Source organism: Lynx canadensis, chromosome D2 (assembly GCF_007474595.2).
Source record: "Lynx canadensis isolate LIC74 chromosome D2, mLynCan4.pri.v2, whole genome shotgun sequence".
NCBI classification, from domain to species: Eukaryota; Metazoa; Chordata; class Mammalia; order Carnivora; family Felidae; genus Lynx; species Lynx canadensis.
Genome location: NC_044313.2, coordinates 26,047,089 through 26,067,188, shown reverse-complemented (window position 1 = coordinate 26,067,188; position 20,100 = coordinate 26,047,089). Strand labels below are relative to the sequence as shown.

The following is a 20,100-nucleotide window of genomic DNA, read 5'->3' as shown; positions in this document are numbered from 1 at the left end:
CCCGGAGCCTACTTCAGATTCTCTGTCTCCCTCTCTCTCTGCCCCTCCTCTGTTGGTGCTCTGTCTCTCCCTCTCTCAAAAATAAATAAACATTAAGGCACCTAGGTGCTTAGTCAGTTAAGTGTTCAACTTCAGCTCAGGTCATTATCTCCCTATTCACAAGTTCAAGCCCTGCGTCAGGCTCTGTGCTGACAGCTCAGAGCCTGGAGCCTACCTTGGATTCTGTGTCTCCATTTCTCTTCTGTCCCTCCCCTGCTTGCACTCTGTCTCTCTCAAAATTAAGTAAATATTCTAAAAACATTTTAAAGGGGTGCCTGGGTGGCTCAGTCGATTAAGCATCCGACTTTGCCTCAGGTCATGATCTCACAGTTTGTGAGTCTGAGCCCCGCCTCGGGCTCTGTGCTCACAGCTCAGAGCCCGGAGCCTGTTTCAGATTCTGTGTCGCCCTCTCTCTCTGCTAGCGCTCTCCCTCTCTCTCTCTCTCTAAAAAATAAATAAACATTAAAAATTTTTTAAAAATACATTTTTAAGAATAAACCTTTAAAAATTAAAAAAAAATCATTGGAACAGAAATTAGATTGGTAGTTGTCAGGGCTAAAGAGAGGGGGCATAAGGGGTAACTCTTCAGTGGATACGGGGTTTTATTTTGGACTTATGGAAATGTTTTAGAACTAAAATGGAGGTGGTAGTTGCACAACATTGTGAACATACTAAATGCCACTGAATTGTTCCCTTTAAAATGATTAATTTTATATCATGTAAATCTCACCTCAATCTAAAAAAATCCACTGATAGAGAATTTATGGAACTATCAGAAAAATATAATTACAAAGTCTACTATACCTTCTGCTCCAGCTGAGACCATTACGTACAGCCACCTGGGTCAATCAATCTCAGTTGGAAGGAATTCCGTTAGGACAACATAAGCCAGATCTAATAAGAGTATTGATTTTGAAGCAGAACCTAGAGAAAAAGCCAGAAATACCCCTGGATGTAAACAAAAGAAAGAATAGCTAGAAATATTGGTTGCTAATGAGCACCCATCACTGATTTCCAACTGATACTATTTTTATTATTCTATCATCAGAAATCTTCAAAGTCCTGAAAAGCATCTAAATCCTAAGAGTACGTTTTCCCCCTTAGAACCAAATAAGCTGGTGTGCCTGAAAGCCCAGTACTTAAAATGGAAATAACTGAGGGGGGGGGGGCTTTATAGGATCTTAAAATAGAGCTCGTATGTGAAATTTTATTTTTCTTTATAGAACATACACTACTAGCTTTGCTGCATGTTCAAACTTCATGTACATTTTAGATTTAAGCCAATCATGACTTCGCTATTTTCAAATATCTCATATGGTCTATGCCATTTGCAAAAGGGGCAAATGCTCCTGAATCCAGCCAAACAAAGGATTGTTATCATTAAATTACCATCCCCTGCTGCAAATCCTCAAAAGATGAGAAGAATGGTTACTATGTAGATCAAATGGCTTCTCTCTTCCTCTATTGATCTCTTAGATTATTTGATTGCACTCATGTTTTATGCTGATATTTGACAAGCTTACTCAGTGGGGGTGGTGACTAGCTAAAATTTATAAATTCTTGCTTACAATCCCTTGAAACACACAGAAATACAGACACATAGCCCAGGATTATAATAAGATACGGTGAATCACACTGCAGATATTTAAAGATTTGTTTCTACAGTTCTTTAGTGATTCCGAACAAAACAGAAAGTTCAGGCTACAAAGAAAAATGAAGATTGATCTTGGAGGGGTCTCCAGGCTCCCTTCCTCATCGATTAATTACCATACATCACCACATGGCCACTCCCTCCCCTGGTGAGGCAATTGGTCTCTGTGTGTAAGTCTGAGACATTTCATTCTAGCTCTATTGTATGCTCTTATTAATAGGGGCTATAGAATGTTAGCAGCGGGTAGCCAAAATCATAAATATAAGGGCTGGAGTTTTAGAATACGATCAGTAGCAGGTCTAGTTAGTTGCTGCATACTGTGCAGGGCAAAAAAGGTATTTTTCCTTAGAAGTATTTATTATACATTTTTCGTAAGTAATTTCTATGCCCGACGTGGTGCTCAAACTCAAGACTCCAAGATCAAGAGTTGAACACTCTACTAACCTAGCAAGCCAGGTGCCCCTAGAGGTGCTTACTAAAACAAATAAGGGGTTCTTGGCTGGCTCAGTCAGGAGAGCAAGTGACTCCCAGTCTCAGGATCGTGAGTTCAAGCTCCACATTGGGCATGGAGCCTACTTAAAAAAAAAAATTAACTCACTTAGGTTTACTTATTATGCCATAAATATGAATAAATGAGAAGTGTAACTTCCATTTCCCATGATTTCCTGCCATAAAGATTCATAAATGACATATGGAGTTCCTGATGTCCTTCAGGGCTAGACAAATCTTTTATCTTTACCTCAAGCCAGACTGAGCTCAGTAAAAGGAACTCCTGGCAACTGAAATTGTCTAAGGACTAATCTAGTCTGCAAAGTATAAGCAGCAGAGCTAAGACTAGAATTAGAGTGAAAGCAGAATCCAGGTCTGACGTTAGAGGCTGTGTCCCTGTCCCTCGCCTGGTTATCCATAGAAGGAGATGAGTAGAGAAAATATATCAGAAAGAAGACAGGAAAAATAACAAACGTTTCAACATCAGTCTTTTAATATTAGCGGACCCCACCACTCATTAGAAAGGAACTAATGCAGCAAAGTAATCTAAGAAGTGACTACATAGGGACCATATTTGAATTTGATAGTAGACTATATGCCAGCTAAAGTTCTGAATACTTCCCATATTCTCATATTAATATTCTCATAACATCTCTTTGAGTTAGGTTCCTTTGTCCCTATTTACAGATCAGAGAAGTCATATAACATGTCCAAGACCATATGCCTTGCAGGAAGCAAATCTGGGAATCAAAGCTATGCAGTCTGGCTTGAAAATTCATGTCCTTAACCATTATGCAATACTGCCTCTATGTCTTTTTTTAGATAAAAAAATCTGTCCTGGAAACTTTTGCCATCTTCAATCTCTAATTTAAAATATTATTCACCCAGCTTTTCTCTTGGGAAAACATTTTCTTAAAAACATTCAAAGAAAAAAAATCTGTTCTCATTTATATGAAAATATTATCACAATTAGAACCTCTGTAAAACTACAGACATCATCAGAACAGAATCAAAATGTAAAGATCAAACCATGTAAGTAAATATTTGGCATGCTTTCAGGAGATCGATATGGCATTTCATCTGTGAAATGACCATTAATCTCAATAGGTGATAAAATTTAGATTTCGTCAGTGCAGTTTTGAAGAGATGCCAATAATCAAACTCATTTGCAGAACAACATACTGAAAAGGGATAAAAAACGAGGAACTACTCTTTGGTCATGATCTACTGAAGAAAACAGAGACAAACATTCAGAATCAGCATCTGCTCAAATCTTTTCTATTACTAGGGGTTTCCAAGATGAGAAAACACACTACAGAGGTTGCAACTCTTAGAATTTTAAAGAAAAAAAAAACTTGTAAGTTTAGTCACACATACATGTGATAAACCAATTACAACTCGGTGATCCTACAAGAATACTCATCTAGGATGGAATCACAGAGGATACACTTAGAGCTGTCGGCACAGAGGCTGACCTGGGGCTTGAACTTACAAACCATGAGATCATGACCTGAGCCCAAGTCAGACGCTGAACCGACTGAGCTACTCAGGCACCCCGGTAGAGGTATTACTTTCAAGAATTCAAAGTCACTGTAGGAGACTCATCGTGTGCATGTATAGAACTGTGTTAGCTTGGGAACCAGAGAAGGAACTGTCAGAGACAAGAATGTCACTGAATCAACAGGCAAGGGCAATGCAGTAGAAGCAGAGGGGAAGCTCAGTGAAGCCCAAGGTCAGAGAAAATGACTTTGGCCCATACTAGAGAGAAAAGATTGGGACAGATGTAAGGGAGGAACTGAGAAATCTCCAAGCACACATTCTGCCAAACTACAACTACCACAAACTATCCCTCTGGGCATCTTTGCTTAGTGTCACCTCCGAGAGGGTTTAGGTAAAAACAAAGTGTGCCAAACAGCTATGCCAAACAAATTTACTCTTATAAGGCCACTGAAGCTGGGTTCTGAAATCCTTACTTCATATACTCTTATTTGTTTAATTTTGTTTACAGTAAAAATTCTTTTTGAAAACTCTTTGATCTTATCTCATCATCACTGAAGGCGTGCTGTTGCTGGGGGCGGCCAGGCTAACCCAAGACAAGTCGGCATTTGTCTGTTCTTGCTTGTGCTTCTCCCACATCCGAGTCCTTGACCCTCTGGTTATTTGAAGACAGCCACCTTGTATTGTCCTGCCGTAAGTTTTTGCCTCTCCAAGTTAACCGTAAGCAACTGCTCAACCTTTGCTCGTTTTTGTTCTGGGTCTTATACCCTATCCCATTACCCTCCCATCTCTCAGTAGTTAAGTATGTTACCCCGAACTGGTACATGAATCAGACATTGGAAGTATTAACTCCCTTGATCTGAAACTGTATTTCTGTTGACGAAGCCGAAGATCACACTGATTTTATGGGTAGAGATTTGAAAGCCAATCAATCAACTTTTTTTTTTTTTTTTAACATTTATTTATCTTTGAGAGACAGAGAGAGATAGAGCACAAGTGGGGGAGGGGCAGAAAGAGAATGAGACACAGAATCCGAAGCAGGCTCCAGGCTCTGAGCTGTCAGCACAGGGCCCGATGTGGAGCTCGAACTCACAAACTGAGTTCATGACTGAAGTCAGATGCTTAACTGACTGAGCCACTCAGGCGCCCCCGGCGTTCTTCATTACTTGGTTTACTGCCTGGTGGGAACAATAGGCCAAATAGATATAACCAGATATAACCTAGTTCTTTGGAATTCTTTTATTTTTTTTATTTTTGAGAGAGAGAGATGGAGTGCGAGGGGGGAAGAGACAAGACAGAGAGGGAGACACAGAATCCAAAGCAGGCTCCAGGCTCTGAGCCGTCAGCACAGAGCCTGATGTGGGGCTCAAACCCACAAACCGTGAGATCATGACCTGAACTGAAGTCGGACGCTCAACCTACTGAGCCACCCGGGTGCCCCTTTGGGAGACTTCGAGGTCAAGTCCAGGAGGAAGCAAAAATACAAAGGATAGATCTCCTTGTGACTCTTATAGTATTTACCAGTGTCTGCTTTTTATTAAGATTCTGAGAGATGTATGTTAGGCTGTGAGTTCTTTGAAGGAGATCACTCCTTTCATTTTAATCTTGTCCACACAATATCTAAAAAGCAATAACCTTTTGACTTGCTTATCGCAGAAGTGTTTGTCAAGTAATTACATTTAATATTCTGCTTTAAAATAAGTATTTTCCTATGTTACTGAGCCCTTGGAATATCCTGTCCTTGTATGCCTAAGACCTTGGGCCACAGGGGGAGAGTTTAGCCTAACAATGTGACTCCTGGTGAATGCCTGTTTTTGTATACTTGGGGCCCTGGGACATGCTGTTATCAGTTTGAGCAGTGGGTGGGTGCTGAACTCTTGATGGCTGAGTCAATCATATGGGCACTGGCTGCCTGCATGACTCATTCCCATTAAATCCCCTGGACACTAAGGTTCAGGTGAGCTTCCCTGGCTGGCAATAGTTTTCATATGTCAAGTATCATTGCTGAAAGAATTAAACACTGTCCCGTATTCTCTGTGGGAAGACAACCGAAAGCTTATGCCTGGTTTCTCCTAGACTCGGCAATATACATCTTTCCCTTTGCAGATTTTAATCTGTATCCTTTTACTGTAATAAACTACAAGCATAAGTATAATGAGTCCTTCTAGTGAACCGCTAAACCTGAAGGCAGTCTTGGGGTGCCTGGCTGGCTCAGTCAGGAGAGCATGCAACTCTTAATCTCAGGGTCGTGAGTTCAAGCCCCAAATTGGGCATAGAGCCTACTTAAAACAAAACCTGAAGGTAGTCTTGGGAATCCCTGACAAAGATATGTTAACATGGGACAAGAATAAAAATAGCACGTAATTTGGGTAAGAAACATTTAAGAGGCAATGAATTCCATAGTTGCTATTCTGTCCACTGTCAAATAACAGCATCTAGTAAAATCAGTGAAGATGTTTATAAAATAACTATTTGATGGTATTTTAACTAATTTGGATACCTTATCTCGTAAGGAATTTTGGTTATTTTTGTTTCAATCCACAATAAATATGAACACTTCAAAATAGGTTAAAATAAATTTTTATTAAAAATTTTTATTAAATGTTAGAAGAGATTTATACACAATTCACAAATTCTTTACAAAACAATTGCCAAACCTCATTCATTTGTTTCTATACGCAGACTTGGAAATTTTGCAGTGAAATAGGGTTTACAAAATATTGTTTTAGAAAGTATCACAATGCTAATTTTAGGCAAAATAACATTTAAAACTGAAATCTTTGCACGTGAGTGAACTCTTAAACACCCGTATTCTTTATCCCAGTGACAAAGTAATGGGACAATGAACATAAACTGACTTACTGAGGAACAGTGAGTAAGTATTCTGTAAACTTGCAAATTCACTCGTTTATTTATTACTTTGAGAAGCAGTGGTGTTATAAGGTACTGACAACCAAACTACATACTCAAAGTGAATGCTAATCAAACTAACATTCAAATAATAAAGATAATGTTTCAAAGAGGCATCCCTTGTTGTTAAGATATGTTAAAGGAGTCTTTATTACACTGAAGGCTTACAGTACAGGCCATAAACCCTGCAGGAGACAGTCTCTTCACACAGAATGATAATTCATCCCTTTTAGAAGTATATATCATCTCTGTAGTAGTATTGCTGGTAAAAGAAAGACACGTGTTCCAAATATGATGGCAACATACGAAAGTGGCCAGTAGTTTTGGTCTTTGTCCAAGAGGTACACTCTGTAGTTTAACAAAGCCTGGCTTTGAATCTTCAGTTCAAAAGCATCCTTCTTTTCCAAAAGTATGACTGCCCAACGGATACCATTCCAGAGAGCAGAATCCTAACTGCCAACGGGAAAGGGATATGGCTCAACAAAGAAGAAAATAGTAACCGATTTACCTCAAAGATTAGGAAGCAAAATCAATGTCAAAGTATTTGAGATCACAAGGAATTTAAAAATTTAATGCTCTGAAAATTTCCCCCTGAGCTATGGATGCTTTTTATATATAGTTTCTAGTAAAACAGATGCATTCCGTCATTCCAAGTTGTACTTATAAATGTTATGAATCTACGTGCTGAAAATAGATAAGTTATGTCTCCAGCAGCACAAAATGGTAGCTATTACATGTTGTGTGGAAATCTTTGGTGAAATGCAATCCTGCAGAAGCCTCATTATTTCGTTTCCCTCCTCCTAATGCTGCTAAAATCTTCAAGTAATTTTCAGAGGAGAAACCACAAGACCATAATGGAGGACCAGCAGACCATCCTGAAAAGAAAAAAAAGTGTTTTGCAGTTATTTGAAAACCGGTTATGCAAACAATCAAGTCAAGCCAGATACAGTTTATTTTTCATAGCCCAACACTAATGTGAAATTCTTTGATTTAAAGAAAATAAAGGGTCCAAGTAAATAGACTTACTTATTCATTCACCTTATCACCAAATATTCCCTGTCACTGTGCCTTTTTAAATGACTCTCAAAGGTAATTCTGAAACTCCACAATTAGCCAGGGATGTTTGTGGCTAAACAGTTCTCTGAAAAGAACTCAAAGAGATACACCTTTCCTTCTGCGTGGACTACTTTCCTGAAAAAAGACTCAATTATCATAAAACACCATGGATCTGTGAAGAAATTAAACATTTATCTCCACATAAATGCAGCTCACTACCATTCACTGTTAAGAAAACTGTGGAACTCTTACCCGTTTAATACATTATACATTTTAACTGTGCCTAAAAGACTGTTCACAACACAGTTTAACCTTTCTTTGATGTCTAGAGTCATCATTATGAACACTGAATACACTGTTCTGTAACACAGTGATGTCTTCGGTCTCTGGGCAACTTAACCCTACACTAAATGACTCCAGGTACTGTGTTTCTGAATCTTTTCATCTGCTCTTTTGGGTTTCTGTCTCGTCTTTTGATAATCAGGTCTTAATCCTTTGTGTTCTCACCAAGTCTGCATCCAGGAAGCAATCCACCTTTTAAAGGTGCTATTTCTTTCTTTCTTTAATGTTAATTTATTTTTGAGAGAGCGAGAGAGAGAGAGCGCGCGAGCAGGGGAGGGGGCAGAGAGGAAGACAGAGGATCCCAGGCGGGCTCTGCGCTGACAGAAGAGAGATCATGACCTGAGACAGTGACCCGAGCTAGCAGTCAGGACACTTAACCAATTGAGCCACCCAGGCGCCCCTAAAGTGCTATTTCTAACCTACTATGAACTGGAAAATTAGCTAAAAAGTAACTTGTTGGGGAGTATGCCATGAGCAATGGGCTGACCCTGAGCAACACAGAGGGGGAATGGTGACATGCACGCCTTGCATTTCCAATCACATTCTAGCTATTTCTCTCTTCTTTGTTAAGCTTTTCCACGGCTCTACTTCCTCATCTCTCATTTATTACACAATTCACTGCAATCTGGATTCTGTTCCTGGCAACTCTAGTGAAAGTTCACCAGAATTCTAGTAAAGGGTTCACAAATTCAAAGGCCTACCTACAAGGCCAGGAAAGTAACATAGATGAATATGTGAGTTAGGCATGTGAGTCCATAGGGAAAGTGGAGACCACTGGTAAACCAGAGAGCAGATGTGTAGCTACAGGAATTTAAACTCAAAAATATTTACAACACAGTAAGCCATGTAAAACACAATTTCATATTATATTTGGCCCATGGACCATCAGATCTATTCTAGACTAATTAGCCTAATCTAAGTAAATGAATTTACATTATAACACAAACAGATTCTATCAATGTTCTTACAAGAATACAAATTACATTTTACATGTTAATTTTTTGCATGTAGTTATTCATGTTTCAGAAATGAAAGCATCATTTGCAAAATATGACATGCTGAGATGTCAAACTGAAAATAGCTTACAAGTGGCTTTAAAACCTCAAAACAACTTCAATGTATGTATAAAATCACATTTTATGAAATGAAATAATTATAATCCAAGTCTCTATGTCTATTATATTTATATTCTATATACATAGATATAAATATTATTTGTATTTTGTAGTTAGAGATATCTCTATCCATGGTCTTCTTGAACTATCCAAACAGAATGAGTCTTCTAAAATTTAAGTCAGAGTAGGTCACTTCTGTCCTTGGCTTAAATCTCTCCAAAAATAATTTCCCATATTAATTTCCCAATTAAAATCCAAAGTTCATACTATGGCCTATAAAGTCCTGCACATGGTTTTATTCTGACTGCCCAGATCTCAGCTCCTACCATTCTCCTCCCCTTTCCCACAGAAGGTATATTATTCATTTAGCTGAGAGGTCCTGAGAGTCCATGAATCTTACATTGTTGTCAATGAGGACTTTAATTGTATTATAGGTTAAGTTCAGGGACTTGCTCATCTCTGAATCTCCCTACGCGTCTAGAATAGTGCTCTGTAAATATAATAAAACCTTGGATTGTGAGTAACTTGTTTTGTGAGTGTTCTGCAAGATGAGCAAACATTTCTAATAAATTTTAACTTGATAAACGAGTGGTATCTTGCAATATGAGTAGTACATGATGCTGAACATCACAAGATCACAACTGAGCCAATGGTTCTACTCTCTCTCTCTCTCTCTCTCTCTATGGGGGATTGTGGGTGATCATCTCCCATGCTCGGATCTTAGGCCACGGTGTTTGGCAGAAATCAGTGATTTTTCAGAACACTGGAAGGTACCCACACAACTGGCACTAGTGTATTTTTTGTCACTTCAAAGCACCTATGGACAGTCCTTTGCTTGTCCATACAAGAGTAAGCTTAGGAATGCTTTGCTTCATTCTAGGTCAGGCTGACTGCAGATATAGACCCTTTCGTCTGCTGCCTTATTGCCAGTTACACTAAATACAGTATATGACAAGAGTTCATTAATACTGTACTATAGGCAACATCTGTGTGAGTATATACAATGGCCCCCATGCAGAAAAAGATTCCATTGAGCCAAAAGATAGCAGTGGTTCCATTAGTGATAGTGAAAGTCTTCCTACATAATAACCCTCCTCTCTCCTCTCCCTCACACGAGCCACAAAGGTTTTCAAAGGTAAGTACAGGTTAATGTATTTTTCTTTATATTTTATGTTTTCCTTATTATTTTATATTATATTACAGTACTGTAATCATTCTGTATGAATATTTTGGGGTTGTGGAATGAATCATCTGAGTTTCCATTATTTCTTATGGGGAAATTCGTTTTATACAAGTGCTCTGGATTACAAGCATGTTTCCGAAATGAACTATGCTCGCAAACTAAGGCTTTACTGTATGTTTTAAAAAATATTTCTTTAACAGACAGTACCCACAAGTAGGGGAGGGGCAGAGAGAGGAGAGAGAATCCCAAGCAGGCTCCACGCTGTCAGTGCAGAGCCTTAACCAGGGCTTGATCCCATGACCTGTGAGATCATGACCTGAGCTGAGATCAAGAGTTGGCCACTTAACCAACTGAGGCAGCCAGGTGCTCCAGTAAATATTTTTTGAAGTAATATTTTCTACCTACTCCACTGGGATTTTACTCCTAGTTTCTTTCTTACATTTCTAATCAAGTAAGCTTAATTTTTTAAAAGATAATCATTTTCTAAGATTTTTGAAGTTTAACATTATAAAATTTTTAGGAAATGGCTTTGTTTATACCTCTAAGTATGCTTTAGTTATCGAAGAAATAATTTTGTTTCTATATTTTAGGAAGATTCTTTTAAACTGTTACTAAAATGTAGACAGTTGGCAAGGTACTATATTTCTAAAAATGTGTTAACAATAAATTGAATAATCACCTGAAAAAGTATTTGGTTACCCTTCTGTTAAGAGCCTGAGCTTTAAGTTCAAATTTTCAACAGTTGACTGTTGATTCTATGACTAACTAGCCAAGTGATCCTGGACAAGGTATGCAACCTCTGTACATCAATTTTCTAAATTATAAGATCCACCAATGGATGTTAGAATAGAGAGCCAAATTTGAAGAGAAACAGGATAACTGCATAGTTTCAAAGTATCTCCCCCCACATTATCAATTCCAAAGAGAAAAACCTACCAGTATTAAATATCTCCTGATGATACTCTGAGAATGGCACATCACTTGTATGTGATGTGCTAAAAAACGCATAACCTCAATCTAGTCATGAGAAAACATCTGACAAACCCAAATGAAGGACAGTTTATAAAATAACTGACCAATACTCTTCAAAAGTATCAAAGTCATGAAAACAAGGAAGAACTGGAGAACTGGGAGAAGACAAGGAGACATGATGACTAAATACAATGTGGATCCTAGGACAGAGAAAGGACAACCATGGGAAAAGTAGCAAAACCCAATGTCTGCAGTTTTGTTAACAGTATTGTAACAATGTCAATATCTTAGTTTTGATGATTGTACTGTGGTCATGGAAGACGTTAACACTAAAGGATGCTGGGTGAGATCTACATAGGAACTTTCATACTATTTTGTAACTTTTCTCTAAGTCTTAAAGTATCTCAAAATAACATTTTAAAAAAGATAAAAGGAGATAGTAATTGTTATCTTTTTTTAAGTTTACTTATTTGAGAGAGAGAGAGAGAGAGAGAGAGAGAAAGAGAGAGACAGAGAGAGAGAGAGAGAGATAAAGAGTAAGCATGAGCAGGAGAGGGGCACAGAGAGGAGAGAATCCCAAGCAGGCTCTGCTATCAGCACAGAAGCCTACGCCAGGCTTGATCCCATGGAACTGTGAGATCATGACCTAAGCTAAAATCAAGAGTTGGACATCTAACTAACTGAGCCACCCAAGCACCCCATTAATTGTTATCTTTTAAGGTTGTTGTGAGGCTTACACAAGATAACACATGTTCTGGGGCACCTGGTTGGCTCAGTCAGTGGAGTGTGACTCTTGATCCCAGGGTTGTGGGTTTGAGCCCCACGTTGGGTATAGAGATTACTTAGATCAAGAAATGTTAATTATTAGTGGTATTGTCTTTTTCTGAACTCTAAGCAATTTCACATCATATATGTGTTTTTCCTTAATTAGTCTGGCAGGCTTATCAATGGATTTCCCTTTTTCTTTTCACTTTTCAACCCAAATAACTTCAAGACTAAGTCCTAACACCATTTCATTCTATCACTAAGCTGGCTATGTTGCAAAAATAATTACATTTCATGCAACTTCATGTCCTTTTTCTTGCTCAAGGAAAAGCCAGCTACGTTTTTCAAAGAAACAGAAAGGTGACAAAGTCCTCTTTCTTCTTTGTAAATCATATATAAAATTCAAGTTAATAATGACAGCCATTAAAAAAAAGTAATGGTCCCCAATCATGGTATGCTAATTACTTTTGTTACTCTGACAAACTGTTATCACAACTAAATATACCTATAAAACTAAAAGATAATTACAACCTATAATATTGCAGTAAAGAACAGTTAACCTTGGAGCATCTTTCTAATACTCAATTACATATAAGTTTCATTAGCAAAATTACAAAATTTGTAATTTTTTTAAAAAATCCAAATACCGGGGCACCTGGGTGGCTCAGTCAGTTGAGTGTCTGACTCTTGATTTCAGCTTAGAGTCGTGATCCCATGGTTGTGGGATCGAGCCCTACATCAGGCTCTGCGCTGAGTGTGGGGCCTGCTTGGGATTCTCTTTATCCCTCTCTCTCTCTGCCTGCCCTCTGCTCAAGCATGCTTTCTCTCTCTCTCTCTCTCTCTCTCTCTCTCTCTCTCTCTCAAAAAAAAAAAAAAAGAAATCCAAATGCCATGTAAAAAGTTATGAAAAACTGTGAATCACCATGAAATGGCAATTAGTATTAATTTGGAGGTTACAATAAAATATTAATGAGTAAGCAAATCTGCATTGATCAGCTGTATATTCTTTTGGGACCTACTTAGTTCACTCACTATGTCTGTGAGATTCATCCATGTTGATGGATATGGTAGTTGTATTTAATTGTATGTATATGTCACAATATTTTACTCATTTTTTTGTTGGGCATATGGGTTGCTTCCAGTTTGTGGCTATCATGATCAAACTATTACCAACTACCTTGTACATGTCTTGTGGTAGACATAATATTCATTTCTATTGAGTCTATACTCGGGAATGGAATTGCTGGGGAAGAGGGTGTACATCCATGGCTTTAGTAGGTACCACCAAAAGAACGCCAAAGTGGCTGAACCAGTTCACACCCCCACTAACCACGCACGTAAATTCTAGTTGCTCCACACCCACACCAACACTTAGATTGTGAGTCTTTTGCATTTTGCTAGGTCAACTTGGCCAAACTAGAACTATATTTCCCCAAATCCCTCCCCTGTTAGGTTAGCCAATAGAGATTTGTGTAAGATAAGGTGTGCCAAGTGGAAGGAGGCAGAAGCAATTATGCTCAGGTCATCATAGAGCACCCGATGCTCGTTCAGCTTATACACATTGTTGCTGGTATGCTGGCTCACATTGTAGGGACAGGAAGGCAGCCAGGCCTGCCACTAATTCCTCTTGCTCCCACAAGAGCTCCACCTTCAGCTTCTCTGAGTTCTAGGCCAAAGACCACCAGCTTTGTCTACAGATCACCCATGTCACTGAAGATGGAACTGATGAGACACACATTCCAGTTTCTCCTTACAGGTTCCAATTTATTCTCACTATTCCCCACTCATGACGGTCTTTTCTTCCAATTGCTGCCCTGTTGATTTACAATGACTACTGGTCCATAGGCACTATCTTTCAATACACTTCTTCACCGGCCCCTGCAGTTGTTTAAGGTATAATTCTGTAATATTCATTTGGGTTCTATTTCTCCAATGGAATCCTAACTGTTAAAACTGATGAATCCAGGGGTGCCTGGGTGGCTCAGTCAGTTAAGTGTCCGACTCTTGATTTTAGCTCTGGTCATGATCTCAGGGTTCGGGAGACTGAGCCCCTTTTTGGGCTCTGCGCTGACAGTGCAGAGCCTGCGTGGAATTCTCTCTCTCTGCCCCTCCCCTGCTCACTTGCTCTCAAAATGAATAAACTTAAGGGGCACCTGTGGCTCATGTGGTTAAGCATCCAACCCCGGCTCAGGTCATGATCTCACAGTTCCTGAATTTGAGCCCCATGTTAGGCTCTGTGCTGACAGCTCAGAGCCCGGAGCCTGCTTCGGATTCTGTGTCTCCCTCTCTCTCTGCCCCGCCCCTGCTCACACAATCTGTCTCTCAAAAAAAAAAAATAATAATAAACGTTAAAAAAATAAAATAAGAATCGGGGCGCCTGGGTGGCTTGGTTGGTTAAGCGTCCGACTTCGGCTCAGGTCATGATCTCACGGTCCGTGGGTTCGAGCCCCGCGTCGGGCTCTGTGCTGACAGCTCAGAGCCTGGAGCCTGTTTCAGATTCTGTGTCTCCCTCTCTCTCTGCCCCTCCCCTGTTCATGCTCTGTCTCTCTCTGTCTCAAAAATAAATAAACGTTAAAAAAATTTTTTTTAATAAAAAATAAAAATAAATAAACTTAAAAAAAATAAAACAAAAAACTGGTGAATCCAGGTAAAGCATAGATGAATGTTCACTGTGCTATTTCTATGACTTTCCTAAAGGTTTAAAAAATTTTCAAAGTATAGAGGTGGCTGGGTGGCTTAGTTGGCTGAGCATCCACTTCAGCTCAGATCATGATCTCAGTTTATGAGTATGAGCCCCACATTGGGCTCACTCCTGCTGGCATGGAGCCTGCTTTGGATCTTCTGACCCCCTCTCTCTCTACCCCTCCCCTGCTTGTGTTCTGTGTCTCTCTCTCTCAAATAAATAAACATTAAAAAAATTTTTTTTCAGAGTACAAAGATTAATATAACACCTTTGTAACCAGTACTCAGTTTTATTGAGTATTAACACTTTTGTTTCAAATTTCTTTTTAAAGTGATGTAAATTTTACATCTTCCTATCTGAAAGAATAAAGTGTTACCAACCCTCATTAAATCTGAGTGGTGGGTGCAAGGAAATCTGTAGCAAATTGGTAAAAAGAAAACCATGCAAAAAATAAATAAAATTCTCCACAACAGACCAGTCATTAGGCTGCAGAAATTTCGGCCATAGTTCTTTACAGGTTGGTGGTAAAGTACAGCCACAAAAATCATATCAAAATATACCAATTCTTTGTTTCCTATCGAAGAAAACATACACCTTCCCTATGATCCAACAATTCCACTGCTAGTTAGTTGTCCAAAGTAAGTGAAAGCAAAACTGATTTAAAAAGATGAGGAGAAGGGGCGCCTGGGTGGCTCAGTCGGTTAAGCGTCCGACTTCAGTTCAGGTCACAATCTCGTGGTCCGTGAGTTCGAGCCCCGCGTCCGGCTCTGGGCTGATGGCTCAGAGCCTGGAGCCTGCTTCTGATTCTGTGTCTCCCTCTCTCTCTAACCCTCCCCCGTTCATGCTCTGTCTCTCTCTGTCTCAAAAAATAAATAAACGTTAAAAAAAATTAAAAAAAAAAAATGAGGAGGAGGAGGAGGAAGACAATGTATACTTGTGTTCATAGCTACTTTATTTGTATTTTTTTATTAAAATGTTTTATTTATTTTTGAGAGAGTACAAGCAGGGGAAGGGAAGAGACAGGGGGACACAACATCCAAAGCAGGCTCTGCATTGACAGCAGTGAGCCAGATGTGGAGCTCGAACTCACAAACTGCGAGATCATAACCTGAGCTGAAGTTGGACGCTCAACCGACTGAGCTACCAGGTGCCCTGCTACTTTATTTGCATTAGCCAAAAAGGGGAAATAACCCAAGTGTCCATGAATAGGAAAATGGATAAAATATGGCATGTTATACAATGAAATACTATGCAGCAATGAAAAGAAACAAACTATTGCTACATGTAACCACATGGATAAATTTCAACATGAGGGATGAAAGATGCCAGACACAAAAGAGTACTTGATTCCACTTACATGACATTCCAGAATAAACAAAATTAATCTATGGTAAACATAGGTATAAATATTTATGATCCTGGATTAGGAAATGGTTTCTCAGATATGACACCAAATACAGAAGGAAAAAGGGGTGCCTGGGTGGCTCAGTTGGTTAAACGACCGACTCTTGATCTGAGCTCAGGTCATGATCTCGCGGTTCCTGAGTTCAAGCCCTGTGTCGGGCTCTGTGCTGACAGGGCAGAGCATGCTTGGGATTCTCTTTCTTCTCTCTCTCTGCTCCTCCCTTGTTCACATATACTTGTGCGTGTGCGCGCGCTCTCTCTCAAAATAAATAAATACATACATACATAAACTCAAAAACAAAAACAAAAAACCAAAAAAAAAAAAAAAAACCAAAACCAGAAGGAGCAAAAGTAAAACCAGATAAAATGCACTTCATTATAAAAACTTTGTGTTTCAAAGGTCATCACAAAGAAAATGAAAAGACAACCCACTGAATGGGAGAAAATTTTTACAAATCAGATATCTGATAGTGGATGAGTATACAGAAGATATGAAAAACTCTTATAACTCAATAATAAAAATCCCCAATTTTTAAAAATGGGCAAAGGATCTAAATAGAAATTTCTCCAACGATATACAAATGGCCAGTAAACACACAAAAAGATCCTCAACATGATTAGTCATCAGGGAAATAAAATCAAAACCACTACGAGATGCCACTGCACACCCAATAGGATGGCTATAATCAAACAAACCAAGGGGTGTCTGAGTGGCTCAGTCGGTCAAGCGTCCGACTCTTGATTTTGGCTCAGGTCTCTCGCTCTCTCTCTCTGCCCCTTCCCCTCTTGTACTCTCTCTCTCAAAATAAATAAACTTAAAAAAAAAAGAGAAAATTATGGAATCTTTATTAAAACCGTTGATAACATTTCTTTCATTAAACAACGTGCCTGTCAGGCAGAAGTACGATAAAGTCTAGGACCCACCTGCATTGCTGCATCACCAATCGCACGTCGGATCTCCCTTAGAGTCTGATACTGCTCCAACAAGTGATCGCCACAGATGATATCTACCTATGGGCAAATAAGAGTATCAGATTGCTTTCCTGCTTCAAAAAACCATATGAAAAAAATTAAGAGAAACCTACATAATTATTTCCAAACTAGACTTTGCTATTTTATTTTGGACAGATTAAACACTCTCAAGACATATTTTAAAAACTTGCTATAAAAATAAAGTAAAATGGAAGGGGTATTAGAAGACATAGCAGGATAATAGTATAGTACAGCAGGCACTCAAAATGTTCCCTTGAATCTCTGAGAATAAATAAAATGACATTTGATATATTCAGCATAAGGCAGCACGGGAAGGTACATTTTTTTAAGTTCCATGATAAAATTGTTAAAAGGGTATATAATACTTAAAAAGGCTTTTAGTTACTTGAATAATTCTCTTACAAGGACTATCTCACTTTCCAACAATGAAGAGTCTAACAGTGACATCAAGTGCACACTAAGGGAGCTGTTTTATAAATGGAACATCTTAAGATTTTTTAGTTCTTTGGGAAGTCAAAGCTCTAAGATAAATCTTTTACGGTGAATGCTCTAGAAAGAATGACATTCAGTGACATATTACAAGGTAGTAAGATTCCAGTATACTTACTTGCTAAGACAGAAATGCAAATCTTCAATCTTTCTTTGTCTTTCAAGGAGTGCTCCTTTCCCATTGCCTTAAAATGGGGTCAGGTTCTTGATGTCTTATTCATATAGATCCCTTCATTGACTACATCTCCTAACGTCACTGTTTAGTTTATGGTGTGACAGTTCTTCTTGTCCTCTAACCCAGAATAGAATATCACCTCTGACTCTTAGTTCTCCTTTCCCTTTCTTCTCATACGCAAACAGTTAAAAAGTCCTGCGGCTTCTTTCTTCATAATACCTCTCAGTGTTCCTATCATCCTTTCAGCGGCTACCCCTGGGCTTAAAGCTGAAATCCCCTTCTAACCAGATCTTCCTACTTTCAAATTCTGTTTACTGTAAAATTCCTGTCCAATGCCAACGTTATTAATCTCCTTGAAAGCTTCAGCATAGGTGGGGAAGAATCATAAAAGCAGTTGAATTTCACTGAGAAGCCACTATGTATACCATATGTTATACTATGTATATAATCTTCACATTCTTGTGAGCTAGGTATTATAATGCCCAATTTACAGATAAAAATACTAAGAGGTAAAGACATTTAACTTTCCTAAAGTCGCAAAGCTAGTAACTAGTAAAGTCCAGATCTAAACCCAGGTCTGTCCCCAGGTCTATCTTTCTCCAAAGCCTAAGTGCACATCAGGGGTTAGCAAACTTGTTCTATAAAGGGGTAGACGCTAAATATATTAGGCTTTGTAGGCCCTAGGATCTCTGTCATAGCTCCTCAAATCTGCCACAATAGCACGAAAACAGCCTTAGTATGGCTGCGTTCCAATGAAATTTTATTTATAAAAACAGATGGCAGGCTAGATCTAGCCTATGGGCCAGTTTGTCAACGCACATGCTAGATCTTAAGGCACAAACTCCAATTAGCACCAACTTTAAAAAAAAAAAAAAAAAAAAAGATTTTTAAAAAGTAATCTCTACACCCAATGTGGGGCTCGAACCCACAACCCCGAGATCAAGGGTCACATGCTCCACTAACTGAGCCAGCGAGGTGCCCCCAATTAGTACCAGCTTTTGTGTCTCACACCTACTAGTTTCAACATTGGCAGAGCAAGCCTTGTTTGCAAGATGATTTGAAAGCTATGATAGAATATTTTGTGCACAGACCTCAGATCCATGAAAAACTAAAGAATTTGGAAACAATCATCATGTTTTGATTAAGTATTCAGCAATCCAGAGACCATCACTCTTCATGGGCTTCTCCCCATGGTATACATTTATGGTCTGGTTACTGTATTTTTCTTTTCAACTTAATCTTAACCCCCAGAAGTTGGCCAGTTACTAACAGTTTGATGTGGATGGCCCTAGATGCCATGTGCACATGTGGGATTTGCGTAGCTCAGTCGGTTAAGTGTCCAACTTTGGCTCAGGTCATGATCTCACAGCTCATGGGTTCGAGCCCTGCATCAGGCTCTGTGCAGACAGCTTGGAGCCTGGAGCCTACTTTGTTTTCTGTCTCCCTCTCCCCCTGCCCCTCCCTTGCTTGCGTTCTGTCTCTCTCAAAAACAAACATTAAAAAAATTAACAAAAAATAAAAAATGGGATGAAGCCACGTAAACTGTTCTACAACTTATTTAAAAACCAAAAAGCCTTAGGGGTGCCTGGGTGGCTCAGTCTGTTGAGCGTCTGTCTTTGACTCAGGTCATGATCTCACAGTCCGTGAGTTCGAGCCCTGTGTCAGGCTCTGTGCTGACAGCTCAGAGCCTGGAGCCTGCTTCCTATTCTGTGTCTCCCTCTCTCTCTGCCCCTCCCCCGCTCATGCTTTGTCTCTCTCCCTGTCAAAAATAAGTAAATAGTAAAAAAAAATTTTAAAAACCCCTAAAAACCTTAATATAGCATAGACATCTCTGAAGTACAAGGTTACCTCTAATAGCTACATTGTGTTCCACTGTATAAATGTGTCATAACTTTTTATATTTATTTTTTATTTTAGAAAGAGCACAAGTAGGGGAAAGAGAGAATCTTAAACAGGCTCCATGCTCCACATGGAGCCCAAGGCGGACCTCGATCCCATGACCCTGGGATCATGACCTGTACTGGAATCAAGAGTTGGACAATCAACTGAGCCATCCAGGTGCCCCTGAATATGTCATAATCTATAAATCCATTTCCCTGATAAACATTTAAATTGCTTCTGATTTTACAATACTGATTTTTAAAAGTTACCTGACTGTAAATATTTCATAAATTACTTCATTCAAACAGAGTCACATCTCTGGGTTCCCACAAACATGACCCACATATTTGGTAGTTTGTAGATGGACTCACGGACTCAGCAACACAGCAAGGATATGTGGCCAGATCAGCAAGGGAAAAAGATGTAGGTGGAGTCTGAACAAATCCACACACAGGC

At 39.1% G+C, this 20,100-nt stretch overlaps 1 protein-coding gene across 2 annotated transcripts in view; it reads right to left on the bottom strand.

The window, feature by feature from the left end:
• Positions 1 to 6,248: 6,248 nt before the first annotated feature.
• PCGF6 (polycomb group ring finger 6) overlaps positions 6,249 to 20,100 on the bottom strand; it is a 35,058-nt gene continuing 21,206 nt past the window's right edge. Inside the window, exons 9-10 of one of the 2 annotated variants that reach the window (XM_030334206.1) lie at positions 17,031 to 17,113; positions 6,249 to 7,461 (exon numbers count right to left, since the gene is read on the bottom strand). In XM_030334206.1, coding sequence (XP_030190066.1) covers positions 17,069 to 17,113 — 45 coding nt within the window. In that variant the 3' untranslated portion in view covers positions 6,249 to 7,461; positions 17,031 to 17,068. Of the gene's footprint in view, positions 7,462 to 17,030; positions 17,118 to 20,100 lie in introns of both variants that reach the window. The other variant, XM_030334205.1, reaches the window with a different exon arrangement.